Source organism: Leptopilina boulardi, unplaced genomic scaffold, assembly GCF_019393585.1.
Source record: "Leptopilina boulardi isolate dan_hultmark-lab unplaced genomic scaffold, ZJU_Lbou_2.1 LbouV2_44, whole genome shotgun sequence".
NCBI lineage: Eukaryota > Metazoa > Arthropoda > Insecta > Hymenoptera > Figitidae > Leptopilina > Leptopilina boulardi.
In genome coordinates this window covers 1584536-1606225 of record NW_026137988.1, presented here as the reverse complement: position 1 = coordinate 1606225, position 21690 = coordinate 1584536, and the positions used below count along the sequence as shown (strand labels likewise).

General features: G+C 29.2%; 1 protein-coding gene across 7 annotated transcripts in view; it reads left to right on the top strand.

Annotated features, from left to right (window-relative positions):
• LOC127289513 (caspase-3-like) overlaps window positions 1-6604 on the top strand; it is a 30505-nt gene extending 23901 nt beyond the window's left edge. For 4 of the 7 annotated variants that reach the window (XM_051317481.1, XM_051317484.1, XM_051317483.1 and 1 more), the window contains exon 8: window positions 1677-2352. In XM_051317481.1, the coding sequence (XP_051173438.1) occupies window positions 1677-1844 (168 nt within the window). In that variant the 3' untranslated portion in view covers window positions 1845-2352. Of the gene's footprint in view, window positions 1-1676; window positions 2353-3598; window positions 3914-6516 lie in introns of those variants that run through there. The other 3 variants (XM_051317486.1, XM_051317485.1, XM_051317487.1) reach the window with 3 other exon arrangements.
• The last annotated feature ends 15086 nt before the right edge of the window (window positions 6605-21690 follow it).

The following is a 21690-nucleotide window of genomic DNA, read 5'->3' as shown; positions in this document are numbered from 1 at the left end:
TATGCTGATAAAGTTTGTCATGTAGCCTCTTATAGTATACTCATTATACCTTAAATGCAGTCGCGCCAAGCGGAGATCGCACTTAGCTCATCCTACTACGATTGCAGAAGTTCTATGCTTTTTCGGTATTACTCTTGACCGAAAAAGACCTTTTCATGCTGATCGTTCTGTCCTTATCTAGCGCATATTATGACGCATGAGTTGGAAGAGGACAGAATGACCAGCATGAAAAGGTCTACTGGCGAGTAGGTAGGCGTGGCCTAATCGTCAATTGCAAGAGTCTAATACCGAAAAAGCATAGTACTTCTGCAATCGTAGTAGGATGAGCTAGGTGCGATCTCCGATTGGCGTTGTTGCTATTAAATCACATCTTTCTTACTATAAAAGTATATATACTATGTATCTTTAGTACGGACAAATATTATACTAAAAATTCTCAAATATTTGCTCCATTATTAAGAAAAGTTCATACAAAAGTAGCAGAATAGTCTTTCATACTATAAAGCCTTAATTTTTCTCTCATTGTACACGGAGAGAAAACTGTTACGCATGAGCAGTCCGTTCGAAAATAGCACAGACACAACTTTGCGTAAATTGCAAGAAATCCATGCTGATTTTTCATGGCTACCGAGCAAAACTCGCACAAGCTGTGCAAAATTAGCACAAGTCTTTGCGATATTAGCAAATGAAGCTCATGAGAAAAGCGCACGCGTAAGTCTTGTGAGATATTCGTAACATATTTCTCTCCGTGTAGGCTTTAAATTTTTTTCTTCAAAATTGATATTTTATCATTCAGAAAGTATAATTAATAAAATTAGGGTCAGTTGGGGTAAATGGGGACAAAATCGCTATTTTTCACAAATTACATAAGTTTCATCCTTTAAAAGGTAATATTTGCGGGTTTATTTTTTTTAAGTTTTTATTTACATTCCCAAGATTAATTTTATGCAGCAGAAAAAAATTTAGATAAGCTTTAAACGCATGAAACTGACTGTCCCCATTTACCCCAAAATTTAGAAAATTTCATAAAATTTGGGGTAAATGGGGACAGCATAGTTTCTAAGAAAGTTTTAAGAAAAAAGTTTCTTTAAGTATATATTACTGTATTAAAGGATAAAAAAACTTGAAAAAAATTTGTAGTAGATATATAATAGTTAAACCAATTGAGATTTTTTTATTTTTTTTTATTGTACTATTTTGTCTCGCATTTGAAAAAAACAGACTTAAAAATTATACCAAATTTTTTTCTTATTCCATATGACTCCCATAACAGAAATTCACTTAAATTTTTGATTTTTGTTAATTTGGTTAATAATGACAAGTTGTCCCCATTTACCCCAAAAATTTGAAAACTCACGGTAAATGGAGACAGCTTGTCATTATTAACCAAATTAACAAAAATCAAAAATTCAAGTGAATTTATGTTATGGAAGTCATAAGGAGTAAGAAAAAAATTTGGTTTGATTTTTAAGTATGTTTTCTTTGAAATGCGAGCCAAAGTACTGAAACAGTTTGACTTTGATTTTCAAGTTTTTATGCATTGAGCGATAACTTTTTTTATCTTGCTGCCAATTGTCAAGATAAAAGCTTTTGGCAATGCATAAAACCTCTTGTCCCCATTTACCACAACTGCCCCTTTTTTAATTATTTAAATGTTAATTAATTATTTTTTCTAGAGGAATGCATTTCCATGGATAAACGATTATACATCCTTATTATTAATCAAATGTCTCACTGGAAATTCTTTTAATTTTAAATTTTCCTGCAGATTTTTTGTCGCCAAAAGTATGAAAACCAATAATACAAAGACAATCTATTCAAAAGTAGTCTCTGACTTTAATTAAGAATGTTTATTACACTGTAAGAAATTCTTATTGTAAATTCATACGACCCACGTTATACATAAAAGTTACAATCGATCAACGTGTGAATTTTGCTGTCTTATAAAATTCTCGTCTTATATAAAATTTCAACATAAAGCTATACTATTTTATATAAAAATTAATAATTGCATTGAAATTTACTGGAAACATGTAAAAAAATTTATCAAAACATTGCGCATGCGCATAAAGTGCGGCATATATTATGATACTAAAAGTAAGGAAATAAAGAAAAATAAAAAAACTTATGTACTGAAAGAAAGATATTTTATACAATAAGGGGACATACGCTCGCCTACTTGCTCTAAAGACAGTCAAACGATCAAAAATGTGAAAAAAATTAAAAATCGAAATTCTATTTTTTGAAAAGTAGAATCTTATAGGAAATTAAAAAGAGCACCTTTTTTCTTTCGAGATATTTTGATAAAATTAATATTTTATTAAATAATTATAAAAAACTTAAAAATTTAAATTCGCAATATTTATTCAATTTTTAATCATAAATCGTTGTATCTTCAGTAAATATTATTGAAGTTATTTGGGATTTTGTATAAAAACGTATTTGGGTCCACAGAAGACCACAATATATAAAAAATTAAAAATTTATTAATTGTTTAATTATTTTTAATTGTTAATAGAGACTTTTTGATAATCACGTGCTCCATATGTTTTCCATTAAGAAGTCTGTTGGGAAGTTTACAGTTGAACAAAATTCCAGTGAGACATTTGCTTATTACTATTTAAGGAAGTTTTCTGTAAAGTTCGAGAAAGATTCTTCTTAAAATTAAAACTAATATATTTCAATAAATAATTGAATAATCTTTCTGAAACCTTACAGAAAACTTTCTTAAATAGTAATAATCACTGGAAGTTTTTTTAACTGTAAACTTCCCCACAGACTCCTTGACCGAAAAGATAAGGCAACGTGATTATCAACGGGTCTATATTAAGGAGTTAGTTCGAGGCGCATGATTTTTCCCCAAATTCTAAAAAGTCGATATTCCAGATGATCGAAACTTCAAATAACTTCAAATAGACCATTAGAAATTTCTACCAATTACAGTTTCTACCATTTTTATTTTCGATCATTTAAAATGTCGACTTTTTGGAGAGTTGTTCAAATAAAATGTCGACCATTTGGAGTTTCTATTGTTCTAATGTTCCTGTCAGATCGAAACAAAAAACAAAAAAGTGGTAAAAGGCTGTGTGTTTTTGTAAATAAATACAATATTGCAGATTTTATAAAATTAAATGCTGAAACACAATAAAAATAACGTTTAAATTTTAAAATCATTTTTCAATATTATATTTATTGTCAGAAAATATTGTAATGTATAAAATAATTCATGTTTGCGCGTGCATTAGGGTAAATGTTAATTATGAGGTAGTCATCTCTATCGAGTATTCGCACGGAGAGATGCATGGGGTGAATTAATGGGAGGCTAAAACGATGAGGTGGTAGGGGATGAGTAGATGGGGTAACAATGTATTATGTGTTCCCTGTTAACTCCATCCGCAAACCGCAAACCCCTTCCATTCACCCCAACAATTTGTTAACTGCCGTCTGATTGACTCTCACTACTGGTTTCCTTTTGGGAGAGAGAGAGAGAGTAAACGCTCGTTAGTTGAATCTGTCCCGTAACAGTAACTCGTCAATTTTAATTAATCCCATCAATCTTACAATTTCTAACTAAATTTTCCTATTTCAATGTTCGCAGGATTGTCAAGTCAAATGCATCATTACTGATCATTATCCATCCCCAGTATTGCTATTGTCAAGTAAATGCCGTGAATTTAACGGAGTTCTTTTTTGTAAATACTGGTCACTATTAAATTACTTTATTTTATAATTCTTATTTTCAGATACTAATATTCAAAATATGATTTCTAGAAAAGGTTTTGTTTATACAATATTATATATAGTTTTATAACAAAAGCTGAATGTACTACAAAAATGGTAAGACCTGCTTTTCTATGCGTTAGAGAACGTGGCGCCAACTTTGCGATTGAATTTCGTTAAACATTTCGTCATTCAATACACTTAACATTTTAAACTGAAATCTATGTTCTTATGTGAATATGAATTTCCTTAATAATACGTCCATGTATTTGTATATATAGAAGAAGTACAGTACAATAAAGTACATATTCCAATTATCGATAAGAATAAAGTACTTGATTTAGAAACATTCGTTTAATTTAATTCAATATTTCCTATCGCGGAGCAATAAAGTGGAGGAAATCCTTCATATCACAGGGTTATATATCCCGAACTGGGTGATACGTTTTCACCCTTGGTTGGGGCTGATCGTCGAATTGTTTAAAACTACCCTGTCATCTTGACGATATAGGTCCTTGGAAAGGAAAAGAGCGTTTCAGATATGAAGAGTATATCACGGGGATTTGTAGTCAACTATTTATATAGAGCATATATAGATGGATTTGTATTTCGTGATCGATGAGAAGAAGAAAAAGGGAATCTGACGAAGAAAACGAATAGTCGTGAAGAAAGAGATGAGGGGGTTAGGGGGGGTAACTACCGCATTTCGCGGAACATTGAGTCCACGGACTTAAAAATACTCCCAAAACCGTTTCTGACCCTACACGGCTTGACGGCGGGAAACGGCCTTTTGACGATATCCACCCCGCACCCAGATATAATCGAGGGCTTCATTCTCTTTATCCACCCCTTTTCCGTATACACACACGTGCTATAATAACCGGAAGCAGTCGTGCGTTAATACGAACTGGTATGATAACAAGGTGAATGGTCAACTCTGATACTTTTGGACTTAGGGTGAATGCAGTAAAAATTTTGACCTTTAACCCGTTCCTGGTTAAACAGAATCCTATAAATTTTTATTATCATTTCACCATAAAAGATTAATTACTATAATATGTTGCAGACGTTATTATATACATATAAATGCTCTTAGTTATTCCAGAAAATATATTAAGTAAGGATTTCAGTAAAAAAGGAACACAAATTTCCAAATAATTCCTTTTTTAACAGCTAAATTTTGACACATTTTTGACTTTTAAAACGTCTAATTCATTCGCTAATTTTCAGAAACTATTATAATCAAGAAACCTCTGTTAAATTCATTGCATATATATTTTTTGCTTATCTTTCGCAGCTAAATTTCTGTGGGTATATAAAGATCGAGAGAAAGTTGCAATGATCGAAATTGTTTCGAGATTAGATGACTCTATTTACGATAAACATAAAATTGTCGAAGACGAGTTCGAGTGCATAAAAGGCTCTTTCAGAAGTTTATTCCTTAGAGTCGACGCAAGAATGGAATGCATTCGTCCCCTAGGAGTCGACAGAAACCGTTGAAACGGCTTCAACGAAAACTGAGAATTCGGGACATGGCCTGGGCGGAGATTCCGCACGATCTTTTAATCGTAACTTGCGGCAGATAACCGGCAACGTACGGGAATTTTATTTTTATTGCCCCTCCGCTAGCACATTTGTGCCTTCCTATATTTATTTCTCGAGGGAACGAAACTATCTTTAACAAAATCCTTATTTATACTTATACCGTTTTGTTTTTATTTGTCAGGACTGTGGAGTCGGAAGGTAATTTTGACCAGAACGTAGGAATATGTAAACGTTATATTGAGTAATGGATATTTATTTAAAGAATTAAAAAAATACATATATGGGGTAAAATTCCTGTAGCGAACTAAGTGAAAAAAAAGTTGATCGAATCGGGCTGTAACTTGCACATAGTTAAGCTCTAGGGGTGAGTAATTTAACTACGAAGTATTGTTAGGTTTTTTCAGAAACTGTCGGAGAGGGAGGGGATTAAATTTTTTTGAAAAATTTAAACATTGAATTTTTGAAGACTTGTAACTTTTAAACAAAAAGGAAGAGAAAAAATTTGTTCTATATGTTATTTTGTCAACTTTCATTTAGTAACGTCAGAATTACGAAACCTTTATTGGTTTATAAAATATATAATTATTTATTATCATTAATTAATTAAATAATTAATATCTCGAAAATAACAAAAAAGGACATCTCAATATTTTTTGTGGTGAAAATACACATTTTTAGCTTTAAAAAAAAATATATAAAAAAAAATAAAAACGATCGAACTTAAAAAAAAATTCGAAAAAAAGTTTAATTTTCAAAAAAAGGGTCAAAATTTGAATTTTTAAAAAAATTTTTTGCAGCATTCGAAAGAGCAAGAAAAAACCTTTCGAAAACATATAGAACAAATTTTTTCTCTTTTTCTTTTTGTTTAAAAGTTACAAGTCTTCAAAAATTCAATGTTTAAATTTTTCAAAAAAATTCAACCCCCTCTCTCCGACAGTTTTTAAAAAAACCTAACAATACTTCGTAGTTAAATTACTCACCCCTAGAGCTTAACTATGTGCCCGATCCGATCAACTTTTTTTTACTTAGTTCGCTACAGGAATTTTACCCCTTATATATATTTAGAATGTTTAATTACAAAGTTTAATGAAAATTGTGTAAAGGTTTAAATGTCCCGATTAAATAAATGTTCAGGAAAGTATCGCGCTTAACGTTTATTCAAGTGGGACATTTAAATCTTTACATAACTTTCAATAAACATTGCAATTAAATATTCCAAATTTTACAAGTAAATATTTACTTAATTTTCAGGAAAGTTTCGGTGCTGTGGGGGAAGATATCCTACGGATGTTTTAGGGATAACCAGAAAGTAGGACATTCATAGGATGTCTCAGGGATATCCAAATTTCCGGATATGGATACTCGCTAAATCTGAATAAGTGAAATTTCACTTAAAATGTGTCAAAAGTCTTCCACGTAGAAAAATAAGTGTATATGCACTTAAAAATAAGTGAAACTTCACTTATTTTTGAGTGAAAACCACTTATTTAAAAGTGCATATACACTTATTTTTCTACGTGGAAGACTTTGACACATTTTAAGTGAAATTTCACTTATTCAGATTTAGAGAGTAGGACGTCTAGGGGATATTCTGAAGTGTCCGTTACTGTTATAGGGTAGTACCATTTTTTAAATGTTCGAGAAACATCGAAATATCCCACAAATATATAGAAATTAAATCTTGCATTACCTTTTCCTTCTCAAAATAAATTAATTCCAATAAATATTTCGCAATGTAAAATTTTAAGATTAGAATAAAAAATCTGGAAAATTGAATGTGAAACTTTGACACAAGGGTAGAAAATTGTAGGACTTATCTTGGATATTTCAAAATTAAACGAAAAACTTTGAAATACGAATTATGATTTATTGGGATTGAAATATCAAGTTATAAAACTGATATTGTGGGTAGAAACTTTGAAATTTTGTTTAGAAGTTTAAGAATTGGAACAAAAAGATCGGGAATTTTAATTAGGAACATCAACAGAAAAAAATTTGAATATTAAAAGTAAAATCAGATTATGAATTTAAATCAAAAACATTGAATTAGAAATAAGAAATTAGAAGAGTTGGATTTCCAAATTCAAAACATAAATATTAGACTATGACTAGGTTTTAAAGGTTTCGAGAATATTTAAATACCTTAAAGTATTTAGGATATAAGACTATTGAAGAGGACTAGGAAAGGTATTAATCTCAGAAACATGAATTGTGAATGAATTTATTCTAATAAGGAAGGAAAAATGTTTTGATTTTTATTAATTTCTTCCAAATGAACAGAAAATATTTCGTAATTTTAATTATAAGCTTTATAATAAAAATAATACTTTTAGTTTAAACAGAAAAAAATTTATTTGTATAATGATACCGAAATTAGAAAAAAGTATAAATGAATTTCAGTTTAATACAATCTTGAGGAATCAATAAATTGATAAAAGTTACAAATCATGAAAAATACGATTTTTTGTACGAAAAAGGGGAATAAAGGATTTTGCAACTGATAGAGTCTTTATGAGAACAATTTCAAGTCGTAAACGACGGAGTAAGAAAGAAATCGAAGACCCCTCCGATTAGGTATACTTGGACGATAAAACCTCCTTTGCGTGGATTAGTTCGCTCAATCAGGAAATATACTCAGAACCCCCATAAACTCTCCCTATGTACGAACCCCTATATGTTGGTTATGTAGTGTCTCTTGTGCATACTCCCTGACTTTTTTCCACCCGCCAACAGCAGCAGCCACGATTCCGATAGATACAATATGACAAAATGCTACTCTCGGATAAAGCTTCTGGTTCCATTGTCATCATAAATCCATAGTCATGTGCATGTATGTATATACTATACTAGCAAACCAATGTTTTTACTTTTTAAATACCTACTTTTCAACTATGTTAATATTCTCTCTAAATCTGCACGGAGAAACTTTAGTTTGTAAAATTTGACATTATAATAATTATTTTTACAAAAAAACAATAGTAAGAGAGGATGAAGTGATAAAAATGACATTATTTTCTACTACTGTATTACTGAATAAATTTATCGGTATCATTTAAAAGTGTAGTATATTATTAATAATTACAATAAGGAGTTGGAATGATTAATAAAAGCTATATGAATTGTAAATTAGGAGAAATAGATATTCACAAAAAGAATTTTGACTAGAATAGTTATAAAAAGTAATAGTTGAAATTTCACATATTACATGTTTTAAAAATATTACTATTTTTATTGGAAAGAAGCAGAGGCGCTAAAAATATTGCTCATCTTAAAATTGGTTATTGCAACATCTAAAATTGTTTTTTGAAAACATTTCCATTGAAAATAGAAATTTTATTTCTTAGTAGCATTCGATTGGTTGAACTTTACCTATGATGTACGAAAAATATCCGGTTATTGCCGAGTATAACCGATTGGGTTTCATCACGTAATAGTAATGTTATCAATATGTATTTATTAAGTATATAGTTTGCAAATATGAGAAATGACTATTTTGAATATTTTATTCAATATTTAGATTTAAGAAATTAGATTAATTTAAATAATAATTAAATCAAATGTATAATGTATTCTTTTTTCCTTTTTATTCATATAAAAAAATTATTTTTAAATATGTGTTTATTATTATTTTGTGTTTTATTGAAAATAATTTATTTATTTTAAGTGTTTCATAAAAATTTCTGAAAATCAAATATTGAAAAATTTTGATAAAAAATCAAAACAAAAAATAGTTTCAAAAAAGTATTATACTATATCAACAATTATCAAGTAATCATTGTAAAAAAGTAATTCTTAGAATTTTTTTATTATATTTATTTAAAATAATAACTTTTTAAAAAATCTAAATTTTTTTAATTATTGTTAAAATTTTGAAGAAATTTTCCAACTTTTTAATTAAAATTATTCAAAAAGTTAAACAGTGAATGAAACACAAAATGAAATTTACTGAATAATATTACACAGGGATATAACATATATTTGTAGAAATTCTCTCGCAAGCGGCTAGACTTTTTGTTGTTTAGTATATAAAGAACTTCCCTTTTTTCTCAAGCATGTATTGCGACGATTATGTAAATGTGCGTATTATTAGAATAAGTTCTTTATATTAGTATTATATTAAAGAATAATCTTGTCCTCAAGAATATGTAATATGTGTGAGTATATATAATATGTTTACTGTGATATTTGAAGGTGCAACTTGGGACATTTAATATCGACTATGGTAAAATTTAATATAGTAGTAATTTTTTTCTATTATTGTTGAGGGCTTTTTAGCTTTTATGTAAATATTCCCAAAACACTATAGGAGTTTTATTTTCACACGGGATGGATATTTACCATAGTTTTTTAAATTTCATAATTTTTTTTCAGTTACTAATATATTTATAAAGCTCACTTTCAACGATTCACCAACTTTAGTTAGCTATTTTTTTTATTAAAATTTTCTACTGTTTAGAAATATAAATCCATAAGTATTATATTACTCTTTCCAAATTAAGAATACTCACTCAGTATAATATTTAAATAGTAATTTTTACAAAGGTAACGCTATATCCTCGTTTACTATTGGCTTTTTGTAAAATTTTTTATTATAATATCAAATTTTATAAATTAAAGTGTCTCCGTGTGAATTAGTCATTTTTGACTTATTCACAGTCATTTTTGACTAATTCAAATAGGACGGAATCGTTTACTGTGAATTAGTCAAAAGTTGCTAATTCAATCTGTAAGTAATCTACCACTAAATGAATTAATAGCTTTAGTTTCTAAATAGGTAAGTAGGTAATGTAGGTAATGTACTCCCGTGTAGAAAAATATCGTGGCGCTAGGATGGCACCATCCTAGATTTCCGTGACACTGTTATGGCTCTAGGCCCATTCCTCACAATTTTGTATTCTAGCCACTAGCTAGTGTTGCGGGAATGGTGATGTTTAAAAATTACAATTAAATTTTTTAAAAATAATTTTCAACATTACAACATATATTTCCATTAAATTTTCTTAAATTACCACATAAAATTCCATAAATTACCATAAATTACCCAATAAATTTCCAAAATTAGTTTTTAAAATTTTCTTTTATATATTATAAATTACCTTAAAAATTTAATAAACTACCATAAATTACCTTATAAATTTCCAAAATTAGTTTTCAAATTTTTCTTTTATATATTATAAATTTCATAAATTACCGCATAAATTCCTTGCAATAATTTTTAAATCTTAAATTTTGTTTGTATTACAATTATAAATTACCTCAAAAATTTCATAAATTACCGCATAAATTTCCATAAATTACCACGTAAATTTTCTGCAATAGTTTTTGAATCTTGAATTTTGTTTGTATTATAATTACAAATTACCTCAAAATTTCATAAATTACCTTATTAATTTCCATAAATTACCAAATAAATTTTCTGCATTATGTGAAATCGCTAGGCTAGATTGCCATCACGAATCCAGTGGTCGCGCTAGCTATACTTCCAAGATTAATTTCCACACGGGCTCGTAATTATTTCAAAAATAGACAAAAATTATTGCTTAAAAATAGTAAACGTTTATATTTTGCTCTTATACAGTCAACGTAAATTAATAAAAAAAAATATATTTATTTCATTCAGGAAATTATTCTGCGATGATTACTGATGGGAAATGTCACTATAGGATTTGAACCCATTACCTTGTCATATACCTTGAGAGCTGCGCCTTGACGCGCTCATCCAAAGGAGGCTATGGAAATTCTTTATAAAATATCCCTTATAAGCAAATTGACATAAACTCGTTGTCAAATCGCTAATAAATAATGTTTTTGAATATGTTAATTAAAAAATTAAAAATATTGTTTAGAATTTTATAAATTTTATTAAGAAGTATAATCAATTTTTACAAAGGCAAATCTTAACTACTCCATATTTTTTTCTCATTCATAATATGTATAACCCAGCAAACACGTTATGTATCAGCTTCATAACAAATAGGTCACATTGTTATGTTACTCTATGACATTATTTTTATGTAACCATTACACCCAGAGAAATGTTTTATTTGAATTAAATAAAATATATTTGACTTAAATAAAAATGGATATTTGTCTCAGAGCCTACTAAAGTTTTCTTTGTCTCAAATAAATTTTTATATTTAAATTTGAGTCAAATAAATTTTTATTTGCTACAAATATATTTTATATTTAGGACAAATAAATAAAAAGTTTTGAATGTAATATATTTAATTGCAATATTGCCTGGTATTCAGCCAAATATTCTGGAATTGATATATGTAATTAAAATTTATGATTCAAATTGAAAATCTTAAATTTTTACATTTCGTGGTTATTTTTTTGTATGTTCCGTGGATATTGTTGAAACATAACAATTTCCATTTCTCTGTGTCAATGATAAGTTGATTTGAATTCTGCTTCACATTTGAGACACAACAGGGAGAAAGGCACTCAAAATAAAAGGAAAGTGTGATTTAATTAATAAACACTCGCGAATAAAAACATTTCTTTAATTATCCTGAAATTAGTATTTGTTTTAATCAAATAATAATCAATCCTTGTACAAACAACTGCTTGGTCGCGTTAATCTGTCACCTCGTTTTCACTACGTCCGACATCTTTAAAGTTATATCGTATACAGTATTCTGCGCATGCTTGCGTTCAACTCGAATAAACTTTTATTTGAATTAAATATATTATTTATTTGCCACAAATGTACCTCTTTAAAAAGTACTAATAAAATTGTTTATTTGTAAGAAACATATACGACAATTTCAAGCAAACATTTATTTATTTAATTTAAATAAAATATTTATTTGAAATAAATAAAAATGATTTAAATATACGTTTTTATTCAAAACTAATAAATTTTTTCTCTGGGTGTATATAACGAGAATGTAGCGCTGTGATATAATTCTGTTATTCTATGGTGATATAATTGTTACATAATTTTTATACGTATATGTTTTATAACAATATGATATATTTATTACATCACAAGGTGGTAACTTTTTGTATGTCACATTGTTCTTTAATTGTTACGTAACTATTATGAAACTATGTGATATAATACATGAATATTTATGTTATTTTTTAAGCAACATTTTTTTCATATTAACTTTTTAAATTATTTAAATTTCCTTAAGTATATTTTATTTTATTATATATTTAATGCATATTTATGTATGAATTGACAAAGGACCCCTCACTTTTTACATTGAAAATGGCTTTCAGCCAAATTTTTTGAACCTCTGTAGTTTTGTAGTTTAAGGCTTCCTGAACCAAAAATCCTTATGCCAAAATTCAATCCTATGAGTAGTTTTTTAGCTACAGCACTTTAAAGTTAAAAAATTATAACGTAAAAATAATGTATTTATGAATGATTTCTTTTTCACAAATGAATCAAAATCGCTCAAAATCTGTTAATCGGGGGTTTTCGGGATCGCTGAGTACGAATCTGTGCTCAGAATTTCGGAATTCAAAATGTCGGATCCAATATGGCGGACGCGCTTTCGAAAAATCACTTGAATTCACTTCGAAATCATTACTCGGGGGTTTTCAGCGACCCCGAAAACCCCCGATTAACAGATTTTGATCGATTTTGATTCATTTGTGAAAAAGAAAACATTCATAAACGTTATTATTTTTTAACTTTAAAGTGCTGTAGCTAAAAAACTACTAATAGGATTGAATTTTGGCATAAGGATTTTTTGTTCAGGAAGCCTTAAACTACAAAACTACAGAGTTTCAAAAGATTTGGCTGAAAGCCATTTTCAATGTAAAAAGTGCGGGGTCCTTTATTGATTTTTAATGAACGAATGATTTAATAATATATAATATTCATTAGGTAATTTATACTTATTATTACTTTTATTTGAATAGTTTTTTTTTTGAAAATTCAAACAATTTTCTTTTTAATTGAATTTGAAAATCTTAATTTAAAATTTGAACAATCATAATGCAGAAAAACTAATATACCATGAATTTTTGTAACTTGCATAAAATTGAATTTCGGCGGGCACATAATTATGTACAAAGGGATCTTTCTATAATTCAATTTATATTTTTTATAATATAATAATTACATAATTTATATTTTAATTGAGAAATTGAAATTACAAATAATTTTTATTTAATTTTTTTACAAATATATTTTCAATTTAATAATTTAAATTATATATATAATACATATATATATATATGTAACAGCATTATAGAATCTAGTGAAATTTAAAAAATAAAAAAAACACTTTTCCATAATGTTATATCACAAAGCACTTATATCACCAAGTATCACAAATTTATTAGCACAAAGTTACATAACTGCTATATCATACTGCTTGTAACAGTAATATCACTGTGACCCTTATGTTACGATATTTTCAATCACATGTTTATCACCTGTTATATCACATGTGATTTTCTGTTATATAATTGCTACGTAACTATTATATAACAGCACGCAGAGAAATCCGATTTAAAATTTTGGGCTCCAGTACTAGTAATTTAGATATAATTCCCAAACTAGTCTACCTTTGCCGCTCCAGGATGAAAAATTTGGAAATGAATGATAAAAGGGAAATAACACGTTAATAGGCTTTACATTTTTAGGTTCATACGCTTGCTTATAGGCAGTCCAAAGCAGATGCACATATTGGTAGGCGCTTGTGGAGAATGCTCTTATGCGAGTTTGGAACTGAGTCCAAGCACGCTTATAATGTGTGCAAAGCGGTGTGGATCGTTTCATTTAAAATTTAATGCAATAACTGCAATCTTTTTGTAACCTATATTATTATATTTATTAATCAAAGCATTCATATTTCTTGCGATTATTAATAAACTAACTATTTTTCATTATTATTTATTTATGTTTCTATAAAAAGTATATATATTTACTTTTATTAGAATATTCAATTTGGAAACTAAATATAAAATCTAAAAATAAAATAATTAAAAATATTAGAATAGTTTTAATTTTAAGCAGCTTTTTAGAGGGATTTTTGTTGTATCTTTAAAATATTTAAACATCGAATCTCTTTAAAAATTAAATCTAAGTTTTTTTTCATCTTTTTCACCAAAGGCTTTGTTTTTAAAAAAGTTTTAAAAAGATTCCACACTTAAATATATGCATATAAAGATAAATAAAAATCTCATTTGTAAAGATTTTTAAAATTCAAACTATTCTAATATTTTTAATTATTAGATTTTAGATTTTTTATTGAATTTCTAATTGAATATTCCAATAAAATAATTGCTTCCTCATGGAAACATATTCATAAATATATCGAATAGAATAAGTGATAGATAAATAATTTTTTTTAATTGTATAGGTCTCTCATTTTCGGACAAATAATGCGAGTACTATTGTTACACTTAGAGATATTTTTTTTATTTCGTAGATTTTTTCAAGTGAATTTTTAGACTGTTCTGGTTGAAGATATATGGAGTTGTCCCCTTGAATTAATACATCAGCGTTTGATTCATTCATCATAAACTAATAAAACACGCACAAAATTATTAATAAATAGCGGTATATACACGCGGATGTATTACGTTTATAATGCCCGTTCCGGACGTAATGCAATGGTGAGCAACACACTGACACGAGCGCACAGCGCAGGCGCGTCTATCTCTGCTGTACCTGTGTGGCTGTGTGCTTATATGAGTATATGGCTGACTAAAATTGTTTGGGAATGAATCCAATGAAACTTGGAGCGAACAATCCGCTTCAAGTAAACGCTGATACACAGTTTCTAATAATTGAAAAACTGAATTGAAATAAATGTAAATATAATAATTGTTCTCAATACCTTGCGACTTATAATACATTGCTTTCAAAAATACTAATATGTACACAATTAATGCAACCGCTAATAAAGACTTCAATTAAGATTACATTTCTCTCTACAACACGATCATAAAATCTATTTCAAAGTTATTCCTTCACGAGTTAAAACAAATCACGGAAACTGAATAGCACTCGCTTAAAGGAAAATATTAGCGTTTACTAAGATGTTTAGAATTCATTTTAATTGATAATCATTATAAAACTTTTTGGGATAGAAACCTAAACTTTTCAACTCATTCCTACGGTAATAGAAATTATTCCAATTGTTTTATACTCAGTCCGATATCTCAATTTTCATTTTTCTCCGTGAGTGTTTGCTGGGAATGATGCGTATATATGTATGTTACTTTTCTTTTATAAAAAAGGCACATCAATATATTGTAAAATATACGTAGGAGCTGTGAGATCTGACAAGAAACGTGCCCAAGGGCGACTAGCATACGTGATCTCGAGACATAGGGGTTGTATGTAAAATTAGCCTGATTTTCACCGACACCCTTTTTTATTTCTACTACTCGTGCTTTCCTTTAAACTGACCCAACCAATAGTGTAGCGAGAAATGTAAAACTGTGGTGAAAACTGTTCGCTTTGTTCACCTCGTTATAAAGTTTCCCGTATAACGACACGCGGAAAGAAATTCTCAAGATGTATATTTGTTGCTTTAAAATTGGCAAAAATTTTTTCCTTTAAGTTAATTTCTCTACTATTGTATAGAAGGGATTTAGGTTTACTTGATTTATTTGTTCAGTTTTTGAAAAACATCATTCACTTCTTAAAGTTGTATAAATTTTGTAATTTTGCATGCTGTTTTAAAATAGATAAAGGATAATAATTTCTTTCGAAATTAGCATTTTTATAACTTTTTTCAGATAAACAATGTCAAAAATCTTTCTAGACAAAAAATCCCGAAAATGAGGAACCGTTGTCGCAGACAGAGGCGTAACTACGGACGAAGAGGCCCCCCTGCAAAATCCTCAGGGGTCCTTCTTAACCCCTTCACTGTTATTGACCTCTATAGAGGCATAAAAATATCGTGCCACCAGTGTGTATGACCGCTATAGTAGCATCTAGAAAAAAATAAGTAGACACAATACGATAAACTTGTCAATGGGTATTCTTAGGTATGGTAACATCAAGTTTTTTTTTTTTTAAATTTTTTTTACCACATACGGGGCACGGAAGCTTTATTTCTGCTACACAGCGAAGGGGTTAAGGGGGATTCATTTACAAATTTTTGAAGATTAAAAAAAATTTGTGAATGTCAGAATTTTATTTTATTTATTGTTTTATTTCAGTTGTGGGGTAGATGAGATTGAATAAATATAGAACATAATTTTCAAATAACTGCTAAGCAATAATATACATTTTATTAATAGTTATTGCTAAATAATTACACTTCAATGCGGCTTGCTTTAATTTGAGCAAATTTATTAATGACATCGACAATTGATAAGTCTTTTGCACTTTCGCGTTCAATTGAAAGCAGTGCGAGATTTGTTAATCGATCTTGATTCATACTGCTACGCAAGTGATTTCACAGTTTTTATACTGTGATCTATATTGCTTTAAATTTTCTTTCGCTGTATTAAAAATTTCATGTGCACGACATAGAGAAATGTTTTTTGCTTGGAGGTGTTTCGACGCAAAGTTTATATTGTTTAATATTTTACAACGCATTGTGCACATCATGGTGAATTCAAATGTCTCCATATTTTTTTGGATTCTTGCTGCTTCGTCTCGTTCACCTTTTTTTGAACTAGTTAAGCGTATGTTTGCCAGTGCTTTTATTATGTTGGAAAATCGATGCTTTACAGCGTACAGAGAAGTTTTTCTACCAGCCCACCTTGTCGGATTTAAATTTTTTAAAGTAATTTCTGATTCCCCGGTAAACTGTGATAACAAGTCCCATCTTTTTACACTATTTCCAAAAAATACATATATGCTCTGTATAATAGCAAAGAAAACATTTATTTTTACTACTTCGCTGACTGCGTCATTTATGACGAGGTTTAAGTTATGACTGATACAATAAACATAAAAAGCATTCGGTTAAATTAATTTTAATATATGTTGGCTTGAACCCCATTATAAATGCCACTCATTACACTGGCTTCATCATACCCTTGTCCGCAACATTTTTTTTATATCAATTGAACTATCAGCTAATATTTTTAGTACATCATTAGTCATACCACAAGCAGTATGATCAAGTATTTCAAGAATAACCGAGAAAAGTTTCCTTAATTTGGAAGTTGAATACTTCTCTATTTTCTTTTCTTAAGTTTGAATCTCCTCCGCAATGATGGATGGCGTAGCATGATTTAAGCAAATTTCAGTGCCGTATTCTTTTTGGGAGTTAAGAAATGAAAAATAATCAAAGATGCTTATGTGTAACCTGGACAGTGAAAAGGGGGCTTACGTGCGAAAAAATTAATTTTTTATTGATTGGTGATTCTGATACACTACCGTCCGAAATTGTGCGAACTCTGCTTTTTCAACAACTATAAAACTGTTCAAATCTTCAAATATATTAAAACTGAAATTTTTTCCTCTTTATTTTATTAAAGCTAATAAAAATCTGAAAGAAATGACACCTTGACAAAGAGAATATGTTAATTTTTCAATTAGATATCTAAGAAAAACCAAATTTTCAATGTTTTTACTATTTTTTTTATATCTCTGGCAAAAATTAATATTTTTAAACGTTCTTAGGCTCATTGAAATCGTATTTTGTTATGCAATTCAAATTATATAAAACAATTCATGTACACATTCTTCCCTAGCGTATGCAAACCGTGAAAGTTGGCTCATAAAATGTCAAAAAATTTAAATTTAATTCTACAATAAAATATAATGTTTAAAAATCAAGTAAATATATCATTCTAAACTTCTCTGATTTATGTAAGTAAATTTAAAATTTATACATTTTACTGATTATTTTTTGTCATATAAATACCCAAGAAGCACGTAATATATCCTCAATATCAAGGTAATATTACACGTGAGATTCGTAATATACTGTAACATTACAGTAATCTTACAGTGATCTTAAAATGTCCGCCTCAAGGTAATATTACCGGGAATATTACTGTAATATTAACGGTAATATTACAGTAATATTACAGTAATATTACAGACTGATTTGAGTTATTCATAAAGCATAAAAAACGTAAATATATTATAAGTCAATTTGGCTTGTTGGTAAAACTCTGGACTCGTGTGCTTTGAGTTCGGGGTTCGATTCCCTGGATGGGTAGATTTTTTTCGTAAAGAAATGTTCCCATAATATTACTGTAATATTCTCTTGTAATATTACCTTAATATTTCGGTATAATATTACTGCAATATTACTGTAATATTACCTTAACATTAGCGCGTAATATTACAGTAACATTACCGGTAATATTACCTTGAGGCGGACATTTTAAGATCACTGTAAGATTACTGTAATATTACAATGTTATATTACGAATCTTACATGTAATATTACCTTGATATTGAGGTTATATTACGTGCTTCTTGGGTATTAATCACAATTTTTTGACATTTTATGAGCCAACTTTCACGGTTTGCATACGCTAGGGAAGAATGTGTACATGAATTGTTTTATATAATTTGAATTGCATAACAAAATACGATTTCAATGAGCCTAAGAACGTTTAAAAATATTAATTTTTGCCAGAGATATAAAAAAAATAGTAAAAACATTGAAAATTGGTTTTTTCTTAGATATCTAATTGAAAAATTAACATATTCTCTTTGTCAAGGTGTCATTTCTTTCAGATTTTTATTAGCTTTAATAAAATAAAGAGGAAAAAATTTCAGTTTTAATATTTTTGAAGATTTGAACAGTTTTATAGTTGTTGAAAAAGCAGAGTTCGCACAATTTCGGACGGTAGTGTAGAAAGAAGTTTTCTCTATCAGAATCACCAATCAATAAAAAATCGATTTTTTTGCACGTAAGCCCTTTTTTCACTGCCCAGGTCACATATATTATTTAATTCTTATTCGTAATATATTTAATAATTTTAATATTATTTCAACTAATATAAAAATATTGATAAATAAATAATAGTTAAATTGAATTATTTCATTCATATTCTTATAATATTTAATAATTTAAATAATTTTTTTTATTTACTAACAATTAATATTATTATTAAGTGAACAATAAAACGGGAAATTTTATAAATTTTTATCAATATTTTAATTATAATAATAATAAATTATTTAATTAATTATTATAATAATTAATATAATTATTTTTTAATTACATTAATATGAATATTATTTATAATTTACACCGGACAAATAATTAATTTAATAATAATTAGTATGTTTTAATAAAGAACATGTTTATTAAATTTTACTACGAAAAGTCCCCCAGTGTGTTCTAAACAAAATATGTACAGGGCCAGCCCTGGAAAAGTAGTGGGGGGTATGACGTAGGCACCCGTCAAAGTAATGGATAAGAGAAGGGGAAATTTTAGGCAGATCCGTCATTGTGGAGGATTGACTGTATTAAGTATTTGTTTCAAAACGTCATCGCACTGTGTATTGCAAGAAAATTGATCATCATTAAAAAATTTCCATTGTAATCACTTCTTAAATTATCTAAATGTCCACGAAAAGGTAAGCAATTTGTAACTAGTGTTAAAGTTATGTCAAACAAACGTTTTAAAACCAGTCTCCAAAAAGATTCTTCTTGCTTTATTTGATCTTCGATTTCTTTATTTTATCGTTTTATTTTGCTTCCACTGGTTGTAAATACCACATGCTACAAAATGGGTTTTAGAACTGCCATGGTCTATAATTCTTTTTCGATAAACCTTGCCAACAACGAATGCCTGATTGCCACTGATTATTATGAGCATATTCAGAAAACAGCCAGCATGGCTCACAATAAACCGCATCTAAAATAGGCGAATAGCACAACCATAATCGTTAAAATGAAATGTTTTTTAAAAATAATGTTCCACAAAATAAAAATAAATGGTAAGAAAATTATAAACGATTCTACAGCAACCACATAAGTTTATTACGCATTACTATAAAACAATTCCAGTGACACTTTAGAGTAAAGAGTGTTATTATTGACTATCGCCACTTTGCGGCGCTGACTGTACGCATTAAAAAAAATATAAAAATTCATGGGAAATATAAATAAATTTTATTTTAATTAAATTAAATTATTCACATTATAAAATAATAAAGAACTTTATTTTTAATGAAAATTGTTACAATTGTTGATTAGAAATTAAAGTAAAAAAATTCCGTGAATTCCTTGTACAGAAATTTCCTTATTTTAAATATGGAAAAATAAGGAAATTTCTGCCCGACTAATTTTTTCCGAATAAAAATAAAAAACAAGTAACATTTTTTTTCGTGCAGTTTTACAGGGCCGCCTGCAATGCAGGGTTTCGCGGTATGGTAGTTACGCCACTGGTCGCAGTTGATTCATATAAAATAATAAAACTACGTTTTCATTACCCAGGTGCGAATTGTCGGTTGGGCCATGGTCGGGCCAACCATGTGAATGTTCGGTCCGACTTTGGCAGCCGATGGTCGGCCGAACTAGCGAATTGATAACATCCGCCGACCAATGGCTGACAAAGTTGGACCGACCATTGGTACCAAAGACGGACCATCCATGGACGCCAAAGTTTTGCCGACCATGTCGGCAAACAATGAAGGTCGGCTTCACATTGGTAACCATTGTTGGCCCACCTTTGGTAGAAATGGTTGGACCGACCAATGGCTAAAAGAGTCGGGCCAACTATGGCTGCCAAAGTTAGGCCGACCTTTGGAAAAAATGTAAAAATTATTAATTATATAATTAACATATATTGGGTATAGTCTGAAATTCATCATTTATTTATTGCATACACATTAACACTTAAGACAATCTTATACATACATACATACATTTTAAAAATATTTATCGCTCGCAAGGATCGAACCCGCAACCTAACGCACCGAAGTCTAACACGCTATCCATTACGCCACGCTTACATGAAAGTCTAAGGACAAAAATGATTTCATAAGCTCCAACTTCAGAAAAATCCAGTTTGTAATTCATGATGAAAAATAAATCAGATAATCCTTGTAATTTTTTAGTTAATCCATTTTAGTTAAATAAAATGTCACAAAAATTTTTTATTTTGGCCATGAATGTAAAGAAATTTACTTTACGAATATGATGGTCGGCCCAACTGCGGCCCGACTTTGGCCAGAGTCGACCCGACCATTGGAAATTCTAATTTTTGAACTCCGGCTGCCGCAGTTTAACGGACCATAGGCCCGACTATGGCCAGAGTCGGCCCGACCATTGGAAATTCTGAATTTTGAACTTCGGCTGCCGCAGTTTAACCGACCATCGGCCCGACTTTGGCCAGAGTCGGCCCGACCATTGGAAATTCTGGATTTTAAACCTTGGTAGCCACAGTCGGCCCAACTTTGGGTGAAAGTAGTAACCAAAGTCGGGACAACTTTGGCTGCCGACGTCTTGGCAGCCGTAGATGTGCCGTCCATGGCCCGACCTACCAACTCTGGCTGCCGACCCTAATTCGCACCTGGGTATA